Source organism: Fusarium musae, chromosome 7 (genome assembly GCF_019915245.1).
Source record: "Fusarium musae strain F31 chromosome 7, whole genome shotgun sequence".
In the NCBI taxonomy this organism is placed as follows: Eukaryota; Fungi; Ascomycota; class Sordariomycetes; order Hypocreales; family Nectriaceae; genus Fusarium; species Fusarium musae.
The window spans coordinates 1,740,547-1,765,527 of record NC_058393.1 but is presented as its reverse complement, the minus strand read 5'-3'; the positions used below and the strand labels follow the sequence as shown (position 1 = coordinate 1,765,527).

The window sequence follows — 24,981 nt, the reverse complement described above, 5'->3', positions numbered from 1 at the left end:
CGCTTGTTTTATCTTGTCCCTCCCTACAAAGGTTAAAGAAAAGAAACGTTGGCTAGTCTAGACTGGACTGCGACCGCGAAGCGCGTCTCCAATTAGAAATGGGAAAGAGCTGTTAGTGACCTGCAGGGGTGGGGGTGGTTCTATGGCATTGTCTACACTACCTTAGTAGGTACTAAGGTAACTATAAGGTACCTCAAGCGCGGCAAAGTTAAGCGCATCCGTCTCATGCAACGCCACTCGCTCAGCTGATAAGATAAGAGTCTTTTTTTTTTGTAGGTGGCCGCTTCTAATTTTGGGTAACTTATATCTAGAATTTCATGATCATGCTAGGTACCTGTAATCAAGCAGCAACTCTCCCATGGCTGATAGGTTATTGCACGGAGGCGCGTGTCTTCGGAGAGCTCTGCAGTTCGTACCGCGCAAGAGACTGGAGATTCGGCCTGCTTCTGCTTTTCAAACCCGTTCGTTTCGGCACTCACAGCGCATATTCAACTCGACGACGACGACACCGACTGCCCAGGAGACGACTACAGCTCAGGACGCACACTCTATAGCTGATGCTATCGCGAAAGATGCCCCAAAAAGCCTCGATGCCCCAGCTGACGAAGCAATATGGAAGAAGAAGGAAAACCTTAGAATGGAACGGGCAGTCAACAAGGAGTTGCAATATCTAAACAATGACCCTTGGAAAGTTGCAGAATATGTCAAAAAAGCACTTGAAGCAAAGAAATTCGATCAAGCCCATCTTTTGGTTCAAAAGGGCAGTAAAGATATGCAATTGGTCGTGTCATGGAATTTCCTATTGGAATATTTGCTCAACCAGCAACAAGTCAAGGCAGCGATCAAGCTATTCAACGAGGTAGGCTTGAGACACAGCCCTCACGCATGTTCTTGTCTCATCTGCGATACTAACATCATCTGAAGATGAAAAAGCGCGCACAGTTTCCTAACGCACAAACCTACACTACCCTGTTCCGTGGTCTCGCCAAGTCGAACCACCCTAAAACCGCTGTCTTCGAGGCTGTGAAGCACTATAACGCCCTTTTCAAGGACTCCCGCCTAGAACCAAACAGTACTCATCTGAATGCTGTGCTTAGCGTGTGCAACCGAGCGGGCGACCTGGACTCCATGTTCTCCATCGTCGACACTCTCAATGAGTCAACTCGAGCTCCAACTTCCTACACCTATACTACCGTTCTCAATGCTATACGATTCAACACGCTTGACGGCTTGGAAAAACTGTCGCCTGAACAGAAGGAGTTCAATCTCAAAAAAGGTACTCAGCGCGCCAAAGCCATCTGGTCAGAAGTTATGAGTAAATGGAGGCAAGGACGTCTGACCATTGACGAGGAGCTCGTCTGCGCAATGGGTCGTATGATGATCATCTCGAGTGACATCAACGAGAAAAAGGAGGTTCTTGATCTCATTGAACAGACAATGAACATACCCAACTTGTCCAAAGTCAAGGAAATGTCAGCTGAGGAAGCACGCAAGACAAATCCTAATACCGGTCAAGTGGTCAAGAAGGATAAGAATGGTGTCTTTGTCAGTCCTGGGAACAATACCTTGTCTCTGATATTGAAGGTTGTGTTGCAGACGAAGCTCAACAGCCTGGGCATCAAGTACTGGAATTTCATTCTTCGCGAATATAATCTCGAGCCTGACCGGGATTGCTGGTTGCGCCTCTTTAGCATTCTCAAGCAAGCCAAAGCAAGCGGTCATGCTACTGAGATTCTGGACATAATACCGGCGAGTATCACTGGGCCAAACTTCTATCGCATAGCCTTTGAAACGTGCGTTCGTGATAACATCAACCCAAATGTCATCAAGAATGCCAACCGCGCGTTCGACAGCATGATGAATCACCTAGAGATGCCCGACGCTCATCTCATGCGCCTCTACCTCAACGTTTCTCAGTCCACGCACTATCACTTGCGTGCTCGTGCTAAGGAAGGGGACGTGGCTGGTGCCAAACGTGCCTATGGCGTCCAGATCACCGACGCGCTTGATCGTCTGTGGGTGCCCTACCGCAAACTTCACGATTACTACTTCAAAAAGGTTAAACCTGAGACCAAGGAACAAAAGAAGGTTCTTTATAATGATCAACGTGAAGTAATTGCTCTCGCACGCATCATGTATGGATCATTCAATAAGGTTATTCAGCAGGAAATGCTCCCTGAGGAAGACCTCAAGAGAATACGCCCTGTCGGGGGGCGCATCAATCGTGAGATTCAGGCATTTTATGCCAACCGGGAGGAAATAGAACCCAACTTGCGCAAGACGAAGGGTCGTGGCACAGCCGAGGAAGATATGTCTACACAGAATGAGGCCATGAATACGGCCAATTTTTGGGACACCACTCAAGCAGGAAAACCCCGGCCCCCAAAGCAGACAGGCCGAAGGCAGCCGCATCGTGATAATGGCCCAGGTGATGGCTATCAACGCGAAGAAAGCTCAAGGTCCGAATCCGAGCCTCCAAGGCGTGCCCCCTTCTCGTACAAAACATACCTTACAGACAGCCAGCTGCCACCCAGAACGCGAATACCAGAAAAAGACCTACGCCAATGGAAAGACGGCACGCGGCCAGTGAGGCAGCCCGATTATGTCGGCTATCGTGGCCCTCGTCCTAGCTGGGACGCGACTCGTGACGACAGGAAGGCCGAGCGCCGCTTTGGCAACCCGCGACGTTAAGGCTCCTGCATATTGGAGTACCGAGTTGCGCTTGGGTCTATGAATAAGAGCTTCCAATCTGAAAAGCTCGTGTAAAACTAAACTGATGTATGTACGATTTAGACGCAAAAAAGGAGTGCGAATGTGTACTGATACAGCATATGGCGGCGTTTTGTTGGGCGATGGCATTTCTCTGCATGTTCAATACATCACTTACACAATTGAAACCTTGGTCCTGTTGAATGTTTGTCATATCCACGCCATCACAAGCTTGAACGTGGAGGGTTTACTCTCCCATGGTCATTCTGCTCTATTTTAGTCTCGATTAAGAATAGGTAACAAAGGTAGTCAGCCTCTGCTGCTAGTTGAATACCTTCTATTCTATAGCCAGCTTTATGACTACTTCTTAGGTCCATCTTAAACAATAAAATACCCTGAGGGCAATCAAGCCCAGCAACTTCACTTAAGTTCGAATCAAGACAACGAATCAAGATAGAGATCCGAGGCCACTATAGGATACATTGACCTACTACCTTGGCTGGATGATCGATCTGAGAGCTGCGATTGCGTATTCGACGTTGATGAATCCGTGGCTGACGGTTGATCGCCTTCTTTGATAGTCAAGTAAGATCTCTCAAGTACATTTGTGGGCGGTTGAAACGTGGTGGCCGAGGTACACCGCGATGGCGAGAACTGACCAGACTCTTGCGTGAGATGATCTTGCATCGATGGTGGTTTGTCCGAATTACCCTGAGTCCAGTTTGACGAAATCCGACCTATTTGCGGGTGGCTATGGCCTCCAGATTTGTTAAACCCGCCAAGGGAACCGACGAGTGTCGCAGGAGCAACTAAATCGCAAGAGGGCAAGGGCCTTGTGATGGATAGTGTCTTACGCCCTACAGGTTGTAGAGTAAGTGCTGCCGAGGCTTTGGGATGAGTTGTGATGCGTTCAAACTCAGTGGTGGAGCGCAGCGATTTGTCTTCCAAACTCTTATCATCCGGTGCCGCTTCTATGCAAGCTCGTAAAGTAGATGATCTTTCCAGGCTACAGCTAGACATGCCAGGAAGCGGATCTAGCTGAGGTGGACCTTTGTCGATGGCTGCTGAAGGGGGCGCAAATTCAGTGTCCTGCAGGAACGGCTTGGATACTTCAGAGATATGGACGCGCGACCCGATTGGAAATAGTGTATGGTTACTCGAGGAACTCCCATTGCGAGTCCATCTCTCTCTGGAGTATTGAAATGCGCTGCTGAGATCTTCCGCTAAAATATAGTCAGGTACGCCGCAAGCAAGTACTTATTAGCCCACCCACCTGTGTTAAGGAGATGAGGCAGCCCTGGGACTTCAGATACTGAAATTTTCTCGAAATTTGTCGAAGAGGAAGCAGTCTTCCGTCGTTTTGGTTTCAGCCAACGCACAAGATGGGAATACGACGAATTCTGAGAATTTGATCTTTGACTTCTGCGCCGCGTTGACGTATCCTCGCTAGGCCCACTAGAATTGGTTTCTTCAGATCTATCGAGACGAGCCCGGCGGCGATTCAGTGGCAGTCTCTAGCTGCTAATCTTGTTGTGAGGCTTGGCAAGCTCAGGAAACAGAAGCGGAATCGGAGGCTGAGGCTGAGGCTGAGGCCGAGGTTGAGGTCGGACCTTTTTCTTGAGCTTCGCCTGCCAGGCACCAAAGATACTGTTGGGCATGATGTAAGTAAGTGACGTAAGGTAGGGATGGGATCGGATATAGATGGTGTGACAAGACGAAGATGGTCAATCTTGACTGATGCGTGATGAAAAAGACTTCCTTGGTAGGTAGGTAATTAGATTAGTACTCAAGGTACTATAGCTACAAGGCAGGTAAGAAAGCATCCACTGATGCAGAGTAAGTGCCTTAGGTAAGCTGATAAGGTGCCCAGGTACAGGAACAAGCTGAGAGTTTGTGTTACTTTGGGAAGGCTCCTCTGACTGAGCTTGAAATCAAATGCCATGGGTAGCTCTTGCGAAGAGCTTACAACAAAGTATCCGCAAGGAAGGAGTGAGTTACTGGCCAGTGCATTATCGCCATCGCATCACCAACTGCCTGAGGTAGTGTATCAAGACCAATGACAGGGAGTCTCTGGAAAGGGGATGTCCTGGAATGCAGCCCCGACCCGCATTTGATTAACACAGAAGCTGAACTTATATCTCCAATACATAGGCAGTCAAAATGCCGTTCAATGTGGGTCCTCAGTTCCGGGTGAGTGGGGCCGCACCTGGGCTGCCGGCCACACCTCGTCGGGCAATGATGTTCTTGGCACAATGATATTGCCAGACGACGAGCTGAATGAAGAAGAATGATTTGAACTTCAGTTTTTTTATTGACCCTGATCTAATTTACTTCGAGGTCACTGCCCTACAAGCACTTAAATTACCACCAACATCAATTGAAAGAGCGGCAACATTGGAAACAACTCGGGTATAAATGCATTGACTGCAAACGCATGAACAAATCGATGTCCTAAGGGAATGGATATTGTTTAGTGGTCGTTGTATCAAATGCAGTCGTAAACATGCAGCGGCTACCTTTGGTTAAAATCCTGAAAAGAGTCTCGGCGGGACTAACAGGAAACAGGTCGCGTAAAGTGAAAAGTCGCGTGGAGAGTAATCACTTGATCCCTCATACTCTACCTACCTAGGTACTAATGCAAGATACAATTTATGCATCGTCAAGTAAGTACTCCCCCTGCGCGGGATACTTAAAGATTCTGCATTACCTAAGATGCCTATGCCGTGGCGCCTATTGGCCGATCTCGCGTCAGGCACTTAAATAGGATGGCCCCTCCCTCTACACGAGCCGAGACGCGGCTCAGGAGGGACAACGCGCTTTGACGCGTCTCCCTGACCACTTTTCTAAATGAGCATGCACCTAGGGAGTACCTCAGCGCTGGTTACCGGGGGACCAACCCAATCCAAGCAGCACCTCCACCAAAACCCATCACCGTTTCATTCTCAATACCTTCATTTCCCTGCAATACAATAACGAGCAACATATAATCAAGAATTGACGTCCGGGCATATATTCATTCCTCCCCCCCATTGCCTCACTGATATGCCACCGGCCTAAACTCTTCTTCCGTCATGTCTCACAGAGCACGGCTCGCTGAGCTCAAGGCTCTTCGAGAGTCCGGCAAGAAGGTCTTTGATACTTACAAAGTTGCCGACGTCGACAATCTATACGACGAAGTTGACGAGGATGGATATAAGAAGGTTGTTCGGGAACGATTAAATCAGGATGACTTTGTTGTCGACGACAATGGCGAGGGCTACGCAGATGATGGCCGCGAAGACTGGGATCGAGTACAAGCCTATGGCTCAGAAAGCGAAGAAGAGGCCACCGTCCGTGGCCGGCCCAGCAAGACTAGTCAGTCTCCCTCCAGGACATGTTCAGGACAGCCCACATACTCACATGTCGTTTAGCGAAGAAGAATCGTCAGGAGGAGCAAGCCAAGCGAGCGGCCAATGACAAAGATATCAGTGAATACTTCAAAGGCGCCAACAGGACCCAGCCAAAACCCAAGGTACGAACCCCTTTACGACATCGTGGGTTGACCCAACTAACTCAAATTTCTCTATCTAGGTCGTCAAGACAAAGGAGGACGACGACTTCCTTTCAAACCTCCTCGGCGAGGTGGACAACAACATACTTGCCCCTGCTCCCCATACCTCGAGAGTCGAAAGGTCTGGCGGGCGTCGCAAGGCTCGGGCCCTTTCACCTGCTCCTGAGCCTGTGCCCAAAAAGACCAAGACCCTCGATACCCGGTTACCGTCCCCTCTCCCTCCAGCCCCTGAAGATGACGATGGCTTCTTTCCCTCCGCCGACGATGACATTCTCGAGACTGCCGATGTCCCCATGAGCGATCCTGCGCCCTCCTCTCCAGCTGCAAAGGTAGCGCAGAGAAAGGCACAGATTAAGCAGGAACCAAAGGAAGACGACGACGACGACGACGACGACGACGACGACGACGACGACGACATGATGGAGGTTGCGCATGCTGGCGCCATCGCCACAACCAGCGTCAATCTAGCAAGTTCAAGGCCGGTCAAGAAAATTCAGAAAGCAGAGTCCTATCCCACGCCTGCCAGCTCATCTCCTGTCAAACCCAACGACGCTCAAGTCGACTCAGCTTCATGGAATGCCCTCACAGAGAGGCTGAACGTCGTCACAAGCTCGCCTGCGGAAACAAAGACAATAGGCAAAATCGACCACAAGGATGCGATCGAGGAAGATGGCAGCCTCAACTTCTTCTGGACAGACTACACTGAGGTCAACGGCAATCTGTGTCTCTTTGGCAAAGTTCTCAACAAGAAGACGCGATCATACGTCAGCTGCTTTGTCAAAGTCGACAACATCTTGAGAAAGCTGTACTTCTTACCGCGTCAACACCGCTTACAAGATGGCGAAGAGACAGGCGAAGTAGTCGAGATGATGAACGTGTATGACGAGATTGACACCATGATGACCAAGATGAATGTTGGCATGTACAAGATCAAGGCATGCACCAGGAAATATGCCTTTGAGCTCCGTGATGTCCCCAAGGAAGCACAGTATATGAAACTTCTCTACCCCTACAACAGTGAGTGGCCACATTTCCTCCTGTAGGTCACCCAAAGCGGCTAACATGTATCCCAGAGCCTGAAGTCGACCCCAACAGACCCGGTGAGACATATTCTCACGTCTTTGGTAGCAACACTGCTCTTTTTGAACAGTTCGTTCTTTGGAAGAATATCATGGGCCCATGCTGGCTGAAGATTGAGGATGCCGATTTTGACAAGCTCAAGAATGCTTCCCACTGCAAGCTTGAGGTTTTGGCCGATCACCCCAACATGGTTTCTGTTCTTAGCGAGTCTGACAACCTCGATGCGCCTCCCCTGACTCTTATGAGTGTCTCATTACGGACTGCCTTTAATGAGAAGGATAACAAGCAAGAGATTCTGGCTATCAGTGCAAGAATCTACGAGAAGGTATCCCTCAGTGACACAACCCCTGCAGAAAAGCTGCCCTGTCGAACCTTTACAGTTATCCGGCCGCATGGCCAGGCGTTCCCGATGGGCTTCGATCACCTTGCGAAGAAAAGGAATCGTGGCTTGATTGTGCTGAAGAAGCAAGAAGCTGATATCCTCGCCTTCTTCTTGGCCCAGCTGGATGTTGCAGACCCAGATGTGATTCTTGGACACCAATTGGAGGGTGTAGACTACAGCGTGCTCCTCAATCGTCTGTATGAAAAAAAAATCCCCGGATGGTCCAGGCTAGGCAGGCTCCGTCGCAGTCAGTGGCCATCGTCCATCGGCAAGACTGGAGGTAACGTTTTTGCCGAACGCCAGATCTTGTCAGGACGTCTGCTATGTGACCTGGCTAACGATGCTGGAAAGTCGGTCATGTTCAAGTGCCAGTCATGGAGCCTGACAGAGATGTGCAGTTTGTACCTCTCTGGAGATAACCGGCGCCGCGATTTTGACAATGAGGTTGCCCTGAAGACGTGGGCCAGGGAGAAGCAGGGACTTCTTGACTACATCACTCATATGGAGGCCGATACACACTACATTGCAGCCCTGGGCCTAGGTGTTCAAATGTTGCCACTGACCAAGGTTCTCACCAATCTGGCGGGTAACTCTTGGGCTCGAACTCTGACCGGCACGCGTGCAGAGCGGAACGAGTACATTTTGCTACACGAGTTCTATCGCAACAAGTACATCTGCCCTGATAAGCAAACTTTTCGCAGTCGCCAGCGTGCTGAAGAGGCACAGCGTGAAGAAGAGGCGGGCGAAGGAAAGAAGAAGGACAAGTACAAGGGTGGCTTGGTTTTCGAGCCAGAGAAGGGTCTATATGATAAGTTTGTGCTTGTGATGGACTTCAATTCCCTTTATCCCTCTATTATCCAGGAGTTCAACATCTGCTTTACAACTGTCGATAGACCAGCCACCGTAAGTTTGTCGAGTATTCCTGCTTGAACCTCGAGACTAATCAACCCCACAGAACAGTGAAGAAGATGAAGTTCCCGAAGTTCCAATCAACCAGGATCAAGGTATCCTACCTAGGCTCATTGCTACTCTCGTCAGTCGCCGTCGACAAGTCAAGAGCCTCATGAAGGACAAGAAGGCTACCCCAGAGGAGCTGGCCACGTGGGACATCAAGCAGCTTGCCCTCAAGCTCACTGCCAACTCCATGTATGGATGTTTGGGCTATACCAAGTCGCGCTTCTACGCTCGACCTCTGGCTGTTTTAACAACCTTCAAGGGTCGAGAAATCCTCCGCAGCACCAAGGAGCTGGCCGAGAGCAACTCACTGCAAGTTATCTATGGTGATACTGATTCCGTCATGATCAATGCCAACGTGGACAATGTTGCCGATGCGTTCAAGGTTGGCAACGATTTCAAGAAAGCAGTCAACGAGCAGTACAAGCTGCTTGAGATCGATATTGACAACGTCTTTCGCCGTATTCTCCTTCAAGCGAAAAAGAAGTATGCTGCTATCAACCTTGTAGAGAAGGATGGGAAGTTCATCGAGAAGATGGAAGTCAAGGGTCTTGACATGAAGCGTCGAGAGTACTGTGCTTTGTCGAAGGAGATCTCCCAACACCTTCTTAACGAGATTCTGTCGGGCGACGACACCGAAGTCTCAATCGCCCGAATCCATGAGTACTTGAGCGGCATTGCTGGCAAGATGCGTGAGCAGACTGTTCCTGTTCAGAAGTATATCATCCATACACAGCTTGGAAAAGCACCCAAGGACTACCCCGACTCCAACTCCATGCCTCAGGTCCAAGTCGCTCTCCGTGAAATGGCCAAAGGCAGGACAGTTCGCAAGGGAGATGTTATCGCGTACGTGATTACGGGCGACAGCAAGAGCTCTGAGCCTGCTCCCAAACGAGCCTACACTCCTGGTGATCTCAAGGCAGACCCTACTCTACTGCCTGACGTTGAGTGGTATATTGGCAAGCAGATCTTCCCCCCTGTCGAGCGTCTCTGTGCAAATATTGTCGGAACATCAACATCACAACTGGCAGAGCACCTTGGTCTTGATATCAAGCGCTACAGCTCATTCCAAACCCAGCAGAACAGCTCAAGCAACGACCTCGAGATCCACCCCTTGGACTCTCAGATTCCAGACGAGGTCCGCTTCGGTGACTGTGCTCGCCTCTCTTTGCGTTGCCGCAAGTGCAAAAGCTCGTCCGTGTTCGAGGGCCTGGCTACGTCCCCCGATCATGTGTCCCAATCCGGTGTCATCTGCGGTTCGTGTAGTAGTTCCATCTCGACACTCTCTGTCGTGGCCCAGATGGAGCACGCCATTCGCACTCAGACAAGTCGGTACTACGAGGGCTGGCTGGTCTGTGATGATAGCCAGTGCGGCAATCGAACACGGCAAATGAGTGTTTATGGTTCACGCTGCCTTGGCCCTAAGGGACTGGCCCGAGATTGTCTCGGTCGAATGCGTTACGAATATACAGAAAAGGCTATTTATACTCAGCTTCTCTATTTCGCCAGCCTGTGGGATGTCGATAAGGCCAAGGCCAAGGCCACGAGCACTGAGATGTCCAGGCAAGATCGGGAGAATATCCTTGCATTGGCTGAACATAACCGCATACGCTTCGGAAATGTGAAGGGTGTTGTTGACAAGTATCTCGATAAGTGTGGCCGGCAATGGGTAGCCATGGATACTCTGTTCACCAAGCTGGGCTTCAAGCCAATGGCCTGAGTTGGTTGGGGATGTAGAAGGGCCTTAATGTGTATGCCGTGAAACGTTCATGTATGTTATTTGGGTCAGTGGCGTTGTAAGGATTAAATATTTGCAGGGCTGGGTATGTTTAGGATTAGCAAAGAGGGACAACAGCTTCACATGCAAGTAATAAATGGTTTTGGCATACACAAGAGCAAGCGAAGCGAGTTTTTGGTGGTGTTTAGGGGCTTGCAGAGCGCTCTAGTACCAAGTTATAGTATTTGAAAATTACCAAAGTTTCCCTATACTCGTCCGTTCTCTCAGGACATCTTCTTCCCTGTGTCCAACATTCACTTTATTACTATTCACGATCAAGAGGCAGCGAGTTTGAACATATATGTAAATAGTCCCTGCCAATGGCCCATGCTTCTTCGAAATTAGATGATATACAGCAAAGCATCATCAAGACCCGTTCATTAAAGCTCGACCAGGCTGAGCGCCTCTATACATTACACACCAAGTAACAGAGCCGTTGGCGAGCGGTCATGCCCTTCTTGGTACAACAATGCATATGCTCATGAGGCTAAGTCAAGAGAGCCTGAGTCGTCATCATCAATCATGGTCTTGTTTGAGAACCCTTTCCTAACCCCATCGTGACGTGATGTGATTCGCCAGCGTTAAGTGAAGTAGCAACATCTAAAGCCAGCAAAGGGGCGAAAGCATGGCGAGAGGCTGTCCACATATAACGAACGAAAGGCCAGAGAGGAAGAATGCACCGAGAAAACCATTTCATTCCGCATCATTCCATTCCATTCCGTTTCATTCCCTTTCGCGTTCTGCCTCGTTGAGTTCGAAATAAAATTCAACCGCAAATGCTCTGAACACCACCTCCGCCATCCACCCCGAGTCGTACGTATGTATATGACGGTTGCGACGTGATCATCGTGACGCTTTTTTTACCATCATCACCTCCCCCTTTTCGTGCGTGACCTCTCCTGGAGATAAAACAGCCAGAAGTATGCTGGCCAACGACAATGGCAGGGCCATTCCGAACCCTTGAACCGGAAATCCTCCACAACATTAAAGAACTGAAACACACTCGAAGCATGATCAGAAAAGGGGCTGAAGTAGGTGTTAATGAGCACAATGGTGAAGGAAATCCCTATTCCGATGTAGGGGTCACCTCTCACGCTGAGAGGAATCGTGTCCGTCTGTCTATGGGCAAGGTATCATGAGTTCTGGAAAAAGAAAATGTGCTCAACTTTTGTGACACGTCTGATAAATAAATAAAAGGCCTGTAAATGCAAGAAAACACAGCACCGCCTAGTCTATTCTGCCGAAATGCAAGACACCGAAGGAAGAAGAATACTTTTACTCGCTCTCTTTCTTATCACTGTCAGGGACAGCCTTCGACATCGCGGGGGAGGCAGAAGTAGACGGGGGCGAAGCCGGGTGGTCATTCTCCATGTTGGCAAGGAGGCTAAATACATGTCAGCAACTCAAATCTGAATGTACATGGCACCAGTCAAAACTTACCTGAATGCATTAGAGTGAGAGGTGTTCTCGCGGGTAGGAGGAGTGCCAGTTCGTGAAGAAGTAGCAGAGTCCTCACCGCGAGGACCAAGGTAGCCGCCGGGACCCATGCGTCTTCCGCTGTTACTACGAGAAGAGAGCATGGAAGCAGGGCCAAGAGAGATGTTGCCGCTTGAGGTTCGGTTGGCAGAGCCCTTCAGGCGGCGCAGGTCGTCCATTCCGACCTGATTGCTGGTTTGTTGTGCGTAACCAGCCGAGAAGTTGCGAGCGTCGCCTCGTCCGACAGGAGGGCGACCACCACCTCGCTGATTAGTGCGAGCAGCCTCCTGAGCTTTGGCAGCCTGGGCAGCCTCGGCCTCAGCTCGGACTTCATCGAGGGTCTTGGGTCCCTTGTTGGTCTCCTTGGAGTGCCATCCGGCCTTGCGCAGGTCAATAACGTCCAGGAGCATGAACTTAAGTCGGCTGGGAAGCTCGGGAAGATCCATCATGGTCTGGATGCGCTGGAAGTAAGCGTCCATCATGGGTCGACCCTTCTCAGTGCTGTCGAGGTTGCCACCAATAGTCCTGAGCAGCTTGCTAAGCGACTCAACTTCAGCCTCGTCAGGTACTCCCTTATAGTCGACGAGTTTGTGCACACACTCGTGCATGATACGTTCTGTAAGCATGCCGAGCTTGTAGAGTTCACCAATGAACTGGACTAGACCAAGACCACGTCGCTTGGCAGCAGCAGCAGCATAGTACTCATCGGACAGGAGAGCAGCCTCAGCAGTCTTCTTGCCCGCAGCGTCTTCTTCCTCATCAGGCTTGTCAGGTAAATTAACGGTCCAACCGCGCTCAAACTCCTCCTGACATCTGTTGAGAAGGTACTTGCGGAACAAGTTACCACCGCTGACGACGTTACCATTCTTGTCTTTGATACGCTCATCACGGACGTCGGGGCTCATAGTCTCGAGCATACGTTTGCAGAACTTGGCATACATAGAAGCCCAATGGGCCTCATCGGTGGCCTTCTCAAAGGTGAGCTGGATGACTTGGCGAAGTGTACGCCCGTCGGACTCATCCTTGGACTGAGATGCAATAAGCAGGATCTGGTCTGCAATTCTGTCGAACTTCTCGGGTGTCATCTTGTTGAGTGCCGCCTTGACCTTTCTTTGAACCATATCAGGCTCAAGATGGCCAGAGGGATTAGCAGCGGCTGGGTTGGCATTCCTGCCAACACTTGTAGGCTTCCAACCATTGGCGGTCTGGGCAATGGGCTTAAGCTCCTGGCCAGCAGTCAAAGGCATGGTCTTAGCAGCCTGAGCTTCCCTGACGCCTTCGCCACGCTGGCTGCCGCCGCCACGACGACGAGACCCTCGGGGAGAGTTAGGAAGTTGAGAGGGGCCGCGGGAGGAGCCGCTTGTAGGGAAATTGCTGGGACCACGGCCCATGGAACCAATACCAGGTCGCTGCTGGTTGGAAAGGGCGAAACGGAGTTCAGAGGTACTGTTACTAGGAAGAGGCCGGGAAGCGGTAGGGGCGTTGAAGCTACCCATGGGAAATCCACTGCCGATACCTGAGCTGGGGCCACGAGAGCCTCGGCCAGAGCCGCCAGGAGTATTGGTTCTTGAACGGTCATCCCCGATAAGAGACTTGACTTGCTGGCCGAATTCGAGAGAAGGCTGCTCGGTAAAGACCTTTTGGAACTGCAACAAGAAGTTGGCATCATACTTGAATGTCTTGCCCTTCTTCTGGACCGCTGCATTAAGAGCAGGATTGGGCGACTTGATGCCAGCAGGGTAGATATCTTGCTCGATGACCTTCAGGAAACGGGCAGACTTGAGCGATTGCAGGGCGGCGCTAGGTTGAGCGGGCTCAACAGGCTTGGTGTTAAGAGGGGCCAAGTTGAGAGCAGCAGGCTTCGCACCGCGCTTCTCGTGCTTGGGCGCAGCAGAGTCGGCAGGCTTGTCGCCTCCAATCTTCATGCTAGCAAGCTTGTCGGTAACAGACTCGACCTTAGCAGGCTCAGTGTCCTTGCCGCTTCGAGCCTGGGAGAGAAGTTCGGCGACTGAAGGAGCAGATGAGCCGGCCTGCTGGCGTCGCTTCTCCTTCTCCTCCTCGAGACGCTCCATCTCGCGCTCTTGTTCTCGGAGTTTGCGGTCCTCCTCTGCAGCGTTCTTGACACGGTCCTTTTCGGCTTGTTCCTTGGCAATGGCCTTCTGGGCCTCGACCTTTTGACGATGCTCTTCCTCGGCCTTCTCACGGCGAGCATCCTCCTCCTCCATCTCGCGGATCATACGCTCTATCTCTTCATCCTCAGTTTCCTCCTTGTTGGCAGGCTCGGCGGGCTTCTCGGCCTCCTTCTTGGGCTCCTCAATCTTGAGAGTGTCTTCAGGGGCCTTGACCTCAGGTTCGGGCTTGCTTTCAGGTTCAGCCTTAGTAGAGGGTGCAGGCTCGGCCTTGGTCTCGGAGAGCTTGGCCTCAGATTGCTCAGCAGGCTTGTCTTCGGTTTTAGCTGCAGGCTCAACAGGCTTTGGCTTATCCTCCTTGGGCGGCGCCTGCGTGGCTTGCTTGATTTTCTCCTTAAGCTCATCCTGAATCTGCTTAGCAGTCTTGGTGGCAGCATGACTATCAGTGCGGCCATGAGATGGGGTTGATGGCTTTGGAGGGGAAGTAGACGAAGCAATCACGGGAGGAGTCTTGGATTGCTGGATGCTGGGAGCGGGAGATGATGGAGTTTTGAAGGACGAGGTGTCAATGACTTCACCAGCAGCGTTCTTGATCTGGATAGCGGCGCTCTTCTTAGGCACCTTGACGAAGCTGTTTGCGGTGGGCTTCAATGACGAGTTCTGGGGCTGGGGAGTAGATGATACCACGACCGGAGCATTTGGCTGGCTGGCGCTCGGTGGCCTCTCAGGCTGGGATGGTGTTCGTGACATGTTGTGGCCATGCTGTGTGTAGGGAGTGACGTAGTTCTGTCCGTAACTAGGGGAGTTAGCCTGGGGAGGAACAGCCATATATGGCATATTGGCATAATTGTATTGCATCGACAGTGGGCGTCCGAAACCATCCACCTGCGGGGGAGGATAACCGTAGTTCTGTTTTTTTTTTAAAGTTAGCATGTATTCAAAGAAGCCACTTCCTGGTGACAAGTCGAGTGACGGAGTTGGTTCATTTAAGGACAGGGGTTGGAAAGCATTTTTGGGATAACTGAATGACGTTACACGCGAGCTGCTGGTATCTGGTCCTCGCCATGGTTGATCTGAACGTTTACTGAAACGCCGACGTTGGTTGAACTCGTTCCCATGCAGATCTCGTGACAACTCTTGTGAGTGGTTGACCTGGACCGACTTTTCCAGGTCGCCACGCTTCCCCTTATTCTTTTTGCTGTTTTTCGACAAAGGCTTATCAACTTGGGAAAGGGGGTACTGTACTTGTTGATGCTGTTGAGGCATGGGAGGTTGGTAATGGTATTGAGGCGTCATGCCAGGCTGCATGGTGGCAGGCTGCATGTTAGGTGTACCCGGAAGCGAGGGGACGAGAGCCGGGCTTCGGGCAGGCTGAGGAGAGTTCGGGTACTGAAGGTTGCGGCCCTGAGGCTGGAAAGCTGGGGGCATGCCACGACCCTGACCAGGGCCGTTACGGAACTGGTTGGTGGGAGGGAATCCCATTTGCGAGCTGTAGTTGCCGCCATGGGGATTGAATCCGCGGCCACGACCGCCCTGTGGCGGGAAATTACCTCGACCAGCGCCGTCACCTTGAGCCGAGTGGCCAGATTCACGTCGGAAGTGAGCTCCAGGCTGTGCATTGGGGTTCGTTGGAGTAGAGCCCTGCCTCATGTGGCGCTAGAGAGTGAGTCAGTGATGAGTTCGAGGGTAATTGTTTGACAGACGAATCTAAAAGGACCTACTTCGCCATCGCTGCCGAGACTGCCAAATGTCATTGTATTGCCTCCTGCCTGTTGGAGACCAGAAGGAGGTCGACCGCCACTGGCTGAAGGCTGAGGAATAGGTGAAGGTGAGTGAGCAGGAGAGGGAACTCGGGCATTTCCACCACCAGGAATAGGAATGGGCGCAGCACTGGAGGCCTGAGGTGTGCTGTTGGTCATTGCGGGAGAGTCGTAACCGAACTGGATGCCAGGCTTGCCAGCAGTGACCGGGCCACCGTTGGCGACAAAACTGTTCGGGCCGTTGGCAGCCATGGTAACGGAGCTCTTACGAGAATGATCGGGACCGTTGAGGTTAGCGCTGCTGCGAGTAACAGCAGGGACAGCGGGGGTGACGGCGGGTTTGCCGTTCACAGGAGACGATGAGGCGTCTTTCGCATTCTGCGAAGACGAAACTCCAACCACCGCGGGAGGGTGGGATCCAGTTGCGACTATAGGGGCCTGGGCTGACTTCTTAGGCGCACCTGCAGCAGAGGCATACGAAGAAGCCGTAGTCGCGGGGGTGTTGTTCGCCTGAATGGGATTCTGCTGGTTGGCAGGCGACGTCATATGGGGAGTTCGGTGCCGTTCGCGATGTGAGATTGCGGTGGTGTTGGGATATTTTTTTTTGTGGGCGTCGAGGGAGAAAGCGGAATAGATGGCGCCGGGTGCCGGGTAGGGACGTGGAATTATTCGAAGCTGCAGCGGGGCAACAAGAATCGACGACGACGAGACGCACAAGTCGTTTCCCTTTTTTTTTTATAAAAAAAAAATAAACGAAACACCGCGATCTCGGGCGGAGAGATCTTGTAGAAAGAAACGACGGTAAGTCCGATGGGCGGTTCGAGAGGTCGAGATAGGCCGAATCGAATCGATCGATCACAGGAGAGCGAACAAGGGAGTGCAGTCGTACCAATGAAGGCGATCGTAGAGACAAGACGGGTCAAGCTACGTACGATCCTGCGCGGCAGCGACAGAAGAAGAAACGGAGGGGAGAGGGTCGCTGTGATGGTCTTAACACACACAGGACGTGGTTCCAAAGCAGAAGCAAATGGAAATGGGTCGGGTTAGAATATTTTCCACCGGACCAAGAAGGTTGAGTTGGTGAGGATTCAGAAAAAGCCAGCAAAAATTTTTGGGCAGCAGGATATGATAAGGACTGACGGGAAGGGGCGAGGGAACAGGGCTTTCTCCGGCAAGACTATTTAAGATTTGGGCACTGTGCCCGCAAGCAATGAAGCAATGGTGGGTAGTGTACTTCGGGGCAGTGAGTCAGCTGTAACCGGGCATCGACAGAGCCGTTAGGGGTTCTGGCAGTGACACCTTTTCAGGGAGTCCATACAGTGTCAATCACTGCCAAGAATGTGGTCAACACTGTCGCTCCCACGGTTTTTTTTTCTTCTTCCTTCTAGGCACAGCCCAAACCCAAACCAAACAAACATCCAGTCTCGAGTTGGTTGGTTAACCCGGCTTGACCTCCAGCTAAGAAAAGACGCCGCATACCTAATTTCTCCATCCATTCGCCCACAAAGAGCACTACGTCGATCCCGTCCCCGCGGGCAAGGGCACGCTAGTTAAGGCGATAAACGGAGTCTAAATCTGGCTGGATATTTTGAGACATTGCACATAACTAACTACCTAGGTATACGAGATTCGAGAGGCATGAAAACCTACGCCTCTAGTCCAAGTGATGGAAAGCTTATGAAAGTTTGGCATAGGTCATCGGTCCTATTGGCTTGCTTACATTATCACCTTAACTTTTCGTCACTAGTGCCACGAGGGAGAGTGTTGTTGAGAATTTGAGTATGAAGGTGGGAATCCGAATCCAACTCACAGGCGCATACAAGTAATTACAATGGATTCAGAGACGCCCAGGCTGTCTTCGTTGGATGCCTGTCAACTTTGTCAAGTAACCTCACTTCCATGTGGCAGGGAGCACTCAGCTTAGATGACTGTATATTCAGTCTGCCTAGCATGACATGCATACACGAAAGTAGTTGGACTCAATGAAAATGACATACCTGTAATCTAAACACGAGATCAGGCATAGGGGGCTAGGTAGGTTTCAGTCAGTTCAACAATACAAGGCAATGCAATGCATGTATGCTATGCCCTCAGCATTGTACTTGCAAGGCCCTTTTCGGGCGTATTGATGATGATTTCACGATATCGTTAAACCCAACAAGCGACGCAACACAAACTAGCAAGGACAGAGATAGGCAGGTCCTCAGTCCGATGAGCCGGCTCGTCTGTGCTCATTTCCAAGGCGATCCGCAAGTGATGGTTTCAGGACGATTGCTACGGCCGTTTGGATGAGCGCACTGAAGGCCATTGTGCAGGGAAACAGGGCGTAATGACTAAGCTCTAAGCAATGGATGTCAAGATTGTTAGGGCAAACGGCAATTCCGAAATGGTCGTCAAAACATGCGATTTCTACGCCTCATGCCCAACCCTTCCCATTGATAACTGAATAACAATGAATCGTCCATAACGGAGTGGAGTGACGAGCGACACTGGTGTGAGAGCGCATGGGCCAGGCGTGGGCATCTGCTGAGGAGATAAATAGACAAGGGCATGTCGGGAGGATATTGGCTATTTCGGGGCATCTGACTGTTAACTTATCATGGGCAATGACACCAAAGGGAGTCAGTTCTGTGCTCTTTCAAGTCTTCCAAGTCTTCCTAGGTATTTGGACCAAGGTTGCAAGGGTAACAATGCTCAAACTGGCAGCCAATCTAACTTGAATAACCTACCTATGCATAACCTGATTCGTTCTCTCAGAATGGCTGACTGGACTGACTCACTCACTGATCTGTCGACTTGCGGCCCAGCCAACAACATAACTACTACTTACTATCTACCCTCAGGACGCAAGAAAACATCAGGCCTCTATATGGGATATCAAAATAAACTAGCAAAGGGTATCCTAAACTCATGCTAAATTCATACCAAGTTGCCTAAATCCTTTTGTCATTTGGGATCAAGATCCAGAGTTTTCTTTCCTCCGTAGATACCTACCCAATACCAACTGAGTTAAACTTGGCTCAATCAACCTCACTAAAAGCAAGAATCCTTCCTATACGCACGCACTACCTCACCACCATCGTACTAAGTCCGCAAGGTCCGGTCTAGGCATCACTCTAGCAGGCTGCAGCAGGACGGACTGAATCTGATGAATTGTTTCTCCTCTTTGTCCTCTTCATACTCATCAACCATACTTAGATGGGAAACCCGTGCCAGACCTCTCTCCCTCCTTGTGTATTATTTCAAACATGATTTCATTTGCCTTTGATACCCCAAGTTCACTTATCGAGGTTTCTCAAACTCAAGTGACTCTGACAAGCAGCTCCCAATTACCCAAAGTCAGACGCACAGGTATTGTACCAACATTCTATCTATCTATATCAAACATGTTATTTGGCCCAATTGCAAACTCTAACAGATGGTAGGAGCTTTATACCGTTGCTCTTAAAGCAGCTGCCTGTTCTCACTACCTACTAATAAGACTGATGTGAGACTTTGCAAGAAAAGGGTCACACTATATGACCAATCAAAACAATTGGTATTTAATTATTCATCGGCTGTTCCCTCTTTCGTACCTAAGCAAATGCAACATGATCGTTGGCATTGCCGTCATGCAGCCCAAGAGCCTTTCTACCCGTGGAAAAGGCTAATTGTTACTATCATTTGCAGCCACTAACTTCCTTCACATAAGTATCACTTTGATTAGATGAGGTGTCCCTTGTTAGCAGCCCTGATCTTGTGGTGGACGTATCTCGCCCTGTCTGTCACCCAATTTGTGTTGAACATGTACCTGAATAGCCCTTCCCAAGCCAAAAATATTCACAATTTTTGCTCTGCTTCACATTGATGCGTTGCTTGTTTGTTCTAACTTGGCAGCCCACGACTTGCACTTCTGTCTAAGCGACTTATATATATCTATTCAACCTGGAACCACGTCAAACACAAAACCATATCGCAGAACTTTGGTCGTCTGATTATGACGAGATGCAATCAAACCAATGACACAGTCACAATTAGAAGAATTTGACATTTCGATGCATGATGTAATGATGTGCATTGCACGTGTGATCGTCGATGATCAGTCAAGAGAAAAAAGTATGTGCAGCCAGCCTTTAACATAACTGTATTACTCGTTGCAGAACAACTTCAAATCTCGAGCCGATATAGCCAAGCAGTTACTGGAAAGTCGGTAAGGGCGTGTATATATGAAACAAACGATCCGAAACCTCCAACAAGTTCGATAGCCAGAAACCTCGGAAATAGCATAAATCGTTGGCCTTTTCGCACTTTTCTTCTTCTTTTTACTACTGGAGACTGTCGATCACCCGCTCTTCGCCCAACCCAATGGCCCTAGAGTTCAACCGTTGAGAACGGTTGTAGCAAGTACGTAGTGATTTCTAATGAGGACACACCAATCGAGTCAAAACAGGAGCCAGCGGGGTTCAGTTGGATGCTCAAGGATATACGTATATATTTAGGTTCTCCGTACTCATGCTATATGGGTCTTTGTAACAACAATACGTCTTGTCTTGCGCCGTCCCAATGATACACAAGTGACTTTTCAATCAGTATCTCTCTCTACTCTCCTTCTCGAACTTCCAAGATGTCTGCCTCGACCTCCTCTTCTTCCTCTTCTTCCTCATCTTCGTTGTTGCGATAAACCCCCTCCTCGTCTTCAGGCTCTTCCATAATTGTCTCAGGTAGTCCTCCCTGTTCTGCCTCGAGCTGCTTGATCTTTGTGTTGGTCATCTCAAAGACATATTGGCCCAGGTGCTCTACGCCTTCCATTGGTACCTCGCCCTCCACAGCCCCTGACTCCTGAGTGACCTGTCTCTGCGTAGGCCAGAGCTCTCCCGTCACCAGTATCAGCTTATCTGGTCTTTGGAGTAATATGTCAAAGGCAGGTCGAAGCTCAGGGCATGCTTCAAAAACCTCGCGGCGGCCGAGAATGTACAAGCCAAGTCTTGCTCGAGATAGAGCTACTGTCATGCGTCGTACGTCACGTAAATAGCCCACGCGTGACGTTCGGGTAAGCGACAGAATGATATCTGGAGGGAACATTAGTTTGAAGAATTGCTATAAAATGTACAACATTTCACTTACAATCGTTCTGCTCGCCCTGGTATTTGTCGACAGTAGCTACCGCCTTGGGCATACCAAAGACGGGGTTTCGGGCGCATCTATGCGAGAGCACATCCTTTACCAGGGCCCGTTGACCAGCGTAAGTTGTGAGGATAGTGATCTTCTCAGCAGGGTAACCCAGGAGGCGCATGTACTGGAAGATGGCCACTGCGTACTCGGCCTCGCCGAGGTTCTGGATAAAGTGTGGCGTGGGTTCAGCCTCTCCCCGACCCTTGTAGTCAGGCACATTGATAAACTGATAGTCAAACTTGAATCCGGCATTGGCCTTGACAAACTCAGCACTTGTCTGCACCTCGGGAAGGCTGCCGAGCTTGGGGTAGCGCCACTGGTAAAGACTCGCGATTGAACCACGAGCACGGCCCTGCTGGTCGAGGGTAACCGTAGGAACGCCCAGTCTGACCAGTCTTGAGAATAGTGACTGCTCAAGGTTGGCGTAGTGACGGAATGCCAGACTTTGAATGACCGGTGAATTCTGGAAATGGTCTCCGCACAAAACAACCCTTTGGAGAGGCAATTTACCATTTCGAGGCTTCTGCATCGCGAGTGGCAAAAAGGTCTCGATCTCGGTCACTTGAGCAGCCTCCTCCATAACTACGTTGTCGTAATGAAAACTGAGTGATGCGATCTCTCCTCTTCTGATAGCTGCATGTGTTGTCGTCATGGCGACAATGCGCGCCTCGCTGGTGAGCAGGTAGTTTGCCTTGTCACGATCTCGTCGGAGGATCTCAAACGGAAGTGCATCAGCCAGCTCCGAGAAAATCTTGGAAATATGCCGGTAGCAGCCTTCCACAGCTTCAAGCACTTGCTCTTTACTACTCTCTGGGTGGAAGATAGGTTGCGGGGCATCTGAAAAGTACGAATGAAAGGGAAAGGCTGCCACAATCTCAGCAGCTGTTGATTCCTCGGCGTAAGCGATCTGCTTGAACCTGTTCCATGCTGGAGCGACGTAGACATTATTGAAGTAACCTGCTGTCTCAGCTGAGTTCTCATGAGCTCCAGGGGCGCCAAGGCTGGTTGCTAGTTTCCTCACTTCCAAAAGATAGCGGTCTCGGTTTTCTAGGAATGACTCGACTCGGCCATGCTTGCTGAAGTTTCCTTCCGTATCTAGATCCCCTTCACCGTGGCCGAGACGCAATAGATGTCGCTCGTCGATATCGAGGGCGACGATCTTGGCAAACAGCTGGTTGAGTGCTTGGTTGCTATGAGCAAGAAGAAGCGTTTTCTGCTCGGGATAATTGTGGTAAATGTTGTTGATAACCTGTGTAGCAACATCCGTCTTTCCTGTACCGGGAGGTCCAACAATGACAGTGAGTCCAGGTTGGGTGCCTGAAGTAATAGCTTCAATCTGAGCGGGAGTGAACCGGACCGAGTTGAGCTTAGGGTTATCAACGGGATAAGGGCCGTTGTTAGGGGGCTTATAGCTCGATACCTTCATAGTCTCAATCTCAGCGATAAGTGCAGGATCGGCATCTCGACGTCGCTTTTTGGAAGGCTTATTACCTCGAGGCTCCTCTTGCTTCTCAACAGACTCCAGGACGTAGGGCGGTCCGAAGCTACCGGAGACGTCGACACCCGGGTCAATGATCTTACCAGGGAGACTTTCTGCTAGATGCTGCCAGTCAAGAAAAGTATCCCTAAAGTCGACCTTGCGTTCGCGATTTGACAAGTTCTTGTAATGCGCTCCAGCAGGATCCCCATAGCCGAGAAAGACCTCATGTAGCCATTCCGGCAGAGGAACATCTGACAGCACCAGGCTTCGAATGGATTCTAACACGGGCTTGAAGTTGTTCTCCCTTCTTCCTCTTCTCAACAGAAGGTTGACTTTGCCATAAACATCAGGCTTGTCAGCCGCCGCCCGCTCAGCATCTCTGCTGTAAGCATGTGTGTCCAGCTTGAGTTGGATGCGGCGCTTGGTGTCAAGTTTTCCTGCGCCCTCTCGAACATGGAGGCCTTTACCGTCGGTGATTTGGTGGATTTCGGCGGTTCGTACAGTTATCACACCTAGTCGTTCAGACTCTGACAAACTATCTCGTCCGTCGCTGGTGGACTTTGCTAGTGGTGGCTCGACTGCAATGAGGAAAACAACATCATCCTGTCGGAGAGAATCCCACTCTCTTCGGACTCCTTCGCCCAGACGTCTAACGTCAAAAGAAACTTCAGCGCGTACCATGGATGGTTTGTCATCTCCTACAAGAGGAGGGACAACCTCGAGGATGGCTGGCTTTGAGATCGGTATCGCCATCTTTGTGAAACCAGCAAAGTTTGTTTCATCTGATCCCTTGGCCTCTGGGCGTAAACGCCTCAAAGCAGTCTCAATATCCTTTCGGACTCCATAAAAGGACTCGCACCGATACAAGATAAGTGACCGCCACAGAAAGTCACCTATTGAGAGATATTGGAGGTTCAGTTTGGGAAGGGCCATCGGATGTGAGCCATCATATGTTTCTGCCTGCTGGAAACTGCTATCGAATATTGTCTCCTCGGTTGGTGTCAGACTCATGTCTCGTGCCGTCTCTTGGAACGTCTTTCTGCGCTCAAAATTAGACAAGAGCACTTCAAGCAACAACTTGCGATCTACTGGTAGATCCAAGCTCTCGGGATAGGCTATCCGGAAACCAAGCAGAGATACTAGGCTCAGAAGTTCTTCATCCGTCAACGGTTCCAGTAATGCCTGCAGTTCATGCCTTTGGTTAATGGAACCATAGTTCGACAGAGCCAGTACCGTAAGCTTCTCTCTGAAATGTTTCAGAGCAATGCGTTGCAACTTGGCGAGTGACGCGCAGTGTTTGTCGTACGACTCTGCTATGCTATACTGAGCGCCTGTCTGGTCATTGATATCAAAGAACGTAAAGTGGGAAAGCAAAGCCTGGAGGTCGCGGAGAAGAGTGTTTTCCTCATCATTAAACATCGGTGATAATCGCATGGCGGGAACAACATGAAGATCCTGAATCAAGGTATTGACATATCGTCTGGTTGGAAGCTGGCCCTGGAGATCAACAAGAAACTCAGTGAAACGCTCACAGTAGAGAATTTGGTCTAAGAATAGGTAGTTAATGGGATGTCGCAGGAGGTCGGGGCCAACATATTTACTTACCCGCCTTTCTGTTCTCTGCATACAGCAAACCCAAAAAGTCGAGAAGAAGTGTATAAAGCCAAGATCGCTCGAACCGTAGTCGTGCCTTGTTGGGCTCATCAGCGGCATCATATCGCTTGTGTGCGGCCTTCCAGGCTTTTCGTAGATGAGGGAGTTGATCTAGGCTAGCTTCGCGCGATGAGTCGGTGGACAAGTTGTGCCAAATGCCAATCGATACAAGAGGGGCACATTCTTTGCGGACGAGAGTGCAGTCGAGACTCTGGAAAGCATATATGAGGAAGCAGAGAAGTTGAGTCCGGAGCGTAACGGATAGTGTTCGATCGAGCATCATCGACAAGAGTCGGCGGAAAAGTGAAGAGAAATCGGCGGGTCGGTCCTCGAAGAGTGCTAACAAAATATTAGTTGTCGATCTGACAGCAAGCCATAGGGACTCACTCCATGTCGCGAGATGCTCTCGATGTTTCACGTTTGCGATGAGCGCAATCAACAGAACGTGAAAGTTGGAAGCCTCCTCGGTGTATCCTGGCCATAGGTAACTAAGGTAGGGGTGTGAGGTCAGTATTTAATGTCCAGTTACTCGTATTTCTGGCAGCCATACCTCTCTAAAGTCTGCAGGCTCTCAAGAAGCAAAAGAGACTTGTACTGGAAGCCCTCGCGTTCAAGTACATCCCAGATACTTTGTTTGAGAACGTCGTTCTTCACCTTAGGCTTCGCTGGCTTCTTGCCGGCTTTCAACCAATGCTTTCGCGCCAGTTGGACGAACTGATGCTCCTCCTCCTCAACCTCGGCTGGGGTTGGCCGTCCATCGTTGACCTTTTCCTTTGGTTCGTTCTGCTTTTGCGCCTTGGCAGCACCGCTGCCCTTGAGTCGCTTCACTGTAGGCATTGTCGCACTAACGTGTCGTCATGGGCCTATTGAGTAGTTTGCG

At 50.4% G+C, this 24,981-nt stretch overlaps 4 protein-coding genes across 4 annotated transcripts; 2 read left to right on the top strand and 2 right to left on the bottom strand.

Annotated features, from left to right (window-relative positions):
- Nucleotides 1–358: 358 nt before the first annotated feature.
- J7337_009727 (uncharacterized protein) lies at nt 359–2,691 on the top strand (the record flags this gene model as incomplete). The annotated part of the gene is made up of 2 exons (XM_044827322.1): nt 359–859; nt 925–2,691. The coding sequence occupies 2 exons, from the start codon at nt 359–361 to the stop codon at nt 2,689–2,691; spliced, it is 2,268 nt and encodes a 755-aa protein (XP_044677916.1).
- Nucleotides 2,692–5,780: 3,089 nt separating this feature from the next.
- On the top strand, nt 5,781–10,395 carry J7337_009726 (uncharacterized protein; the record flags this gene model as incomplete). Its single annotated transcript, XM_044827321.1, has 5 exons — nt 5,781–6,063; nt 6,120–6,220; nt 6,280–7,276; nt 7,333–8,624; nt 8,677–10,395. The coding sequence occupies 5 exons, from the start codon at nt 5,781–5,783 to the stop codon at nt 10,393–10,395; spliced, it is 4,392 nt and encodes a 1,463-aa protein (XP_044677915.1).
- Nucleotides 10,396–11,727: 1,332 nt separating this feature from the next.
- On the bottom strand, nt 11,728–16,363 carry J7337_009725 (uncharacterized protein; the record flags this gene model as incomplete). The annotated part of the gene is made up of 4 exons (XM_044827320.1): nt 11,728–11,836; nt 11,893–14,966; nt 15,093–15,713; nt 15,779–16,363. The coding sequence occupies 4 exons, from the start codon at nt 16,361–16,363 to the stop codon at nt 11,728–11,730; spliced, it is 4,389 nt and encodes a 1,462-aa protein (XP_044677914.1).
- Nucleotides 16,364–20,395: 4,032 nt separating this feature from the next.
- J7337_009724 (uncharacterized protein) lies at nt 20,396–24,938 on the bottom strand (the record flags this gene model as incomplete). The annotated part of the gene is made up of 5 exons (XM_044827319.1): nt 20,396–20,865; nt 20,921–23,995; nt 24,054–24,440; nt 24,489–24,589; nt 24,652–24,938. The coding sequence occupies 5 exons, from the start codon at nt 24,936–24,938 to the stop codon at nt 20,396–20,398; spliced, it is 4,320 nt and encodes a 1,439-aa protein (XP_044677913.1).
- Between the last annotated feature and the right edge of the window lie 43 nt (nt 24,939–24,981).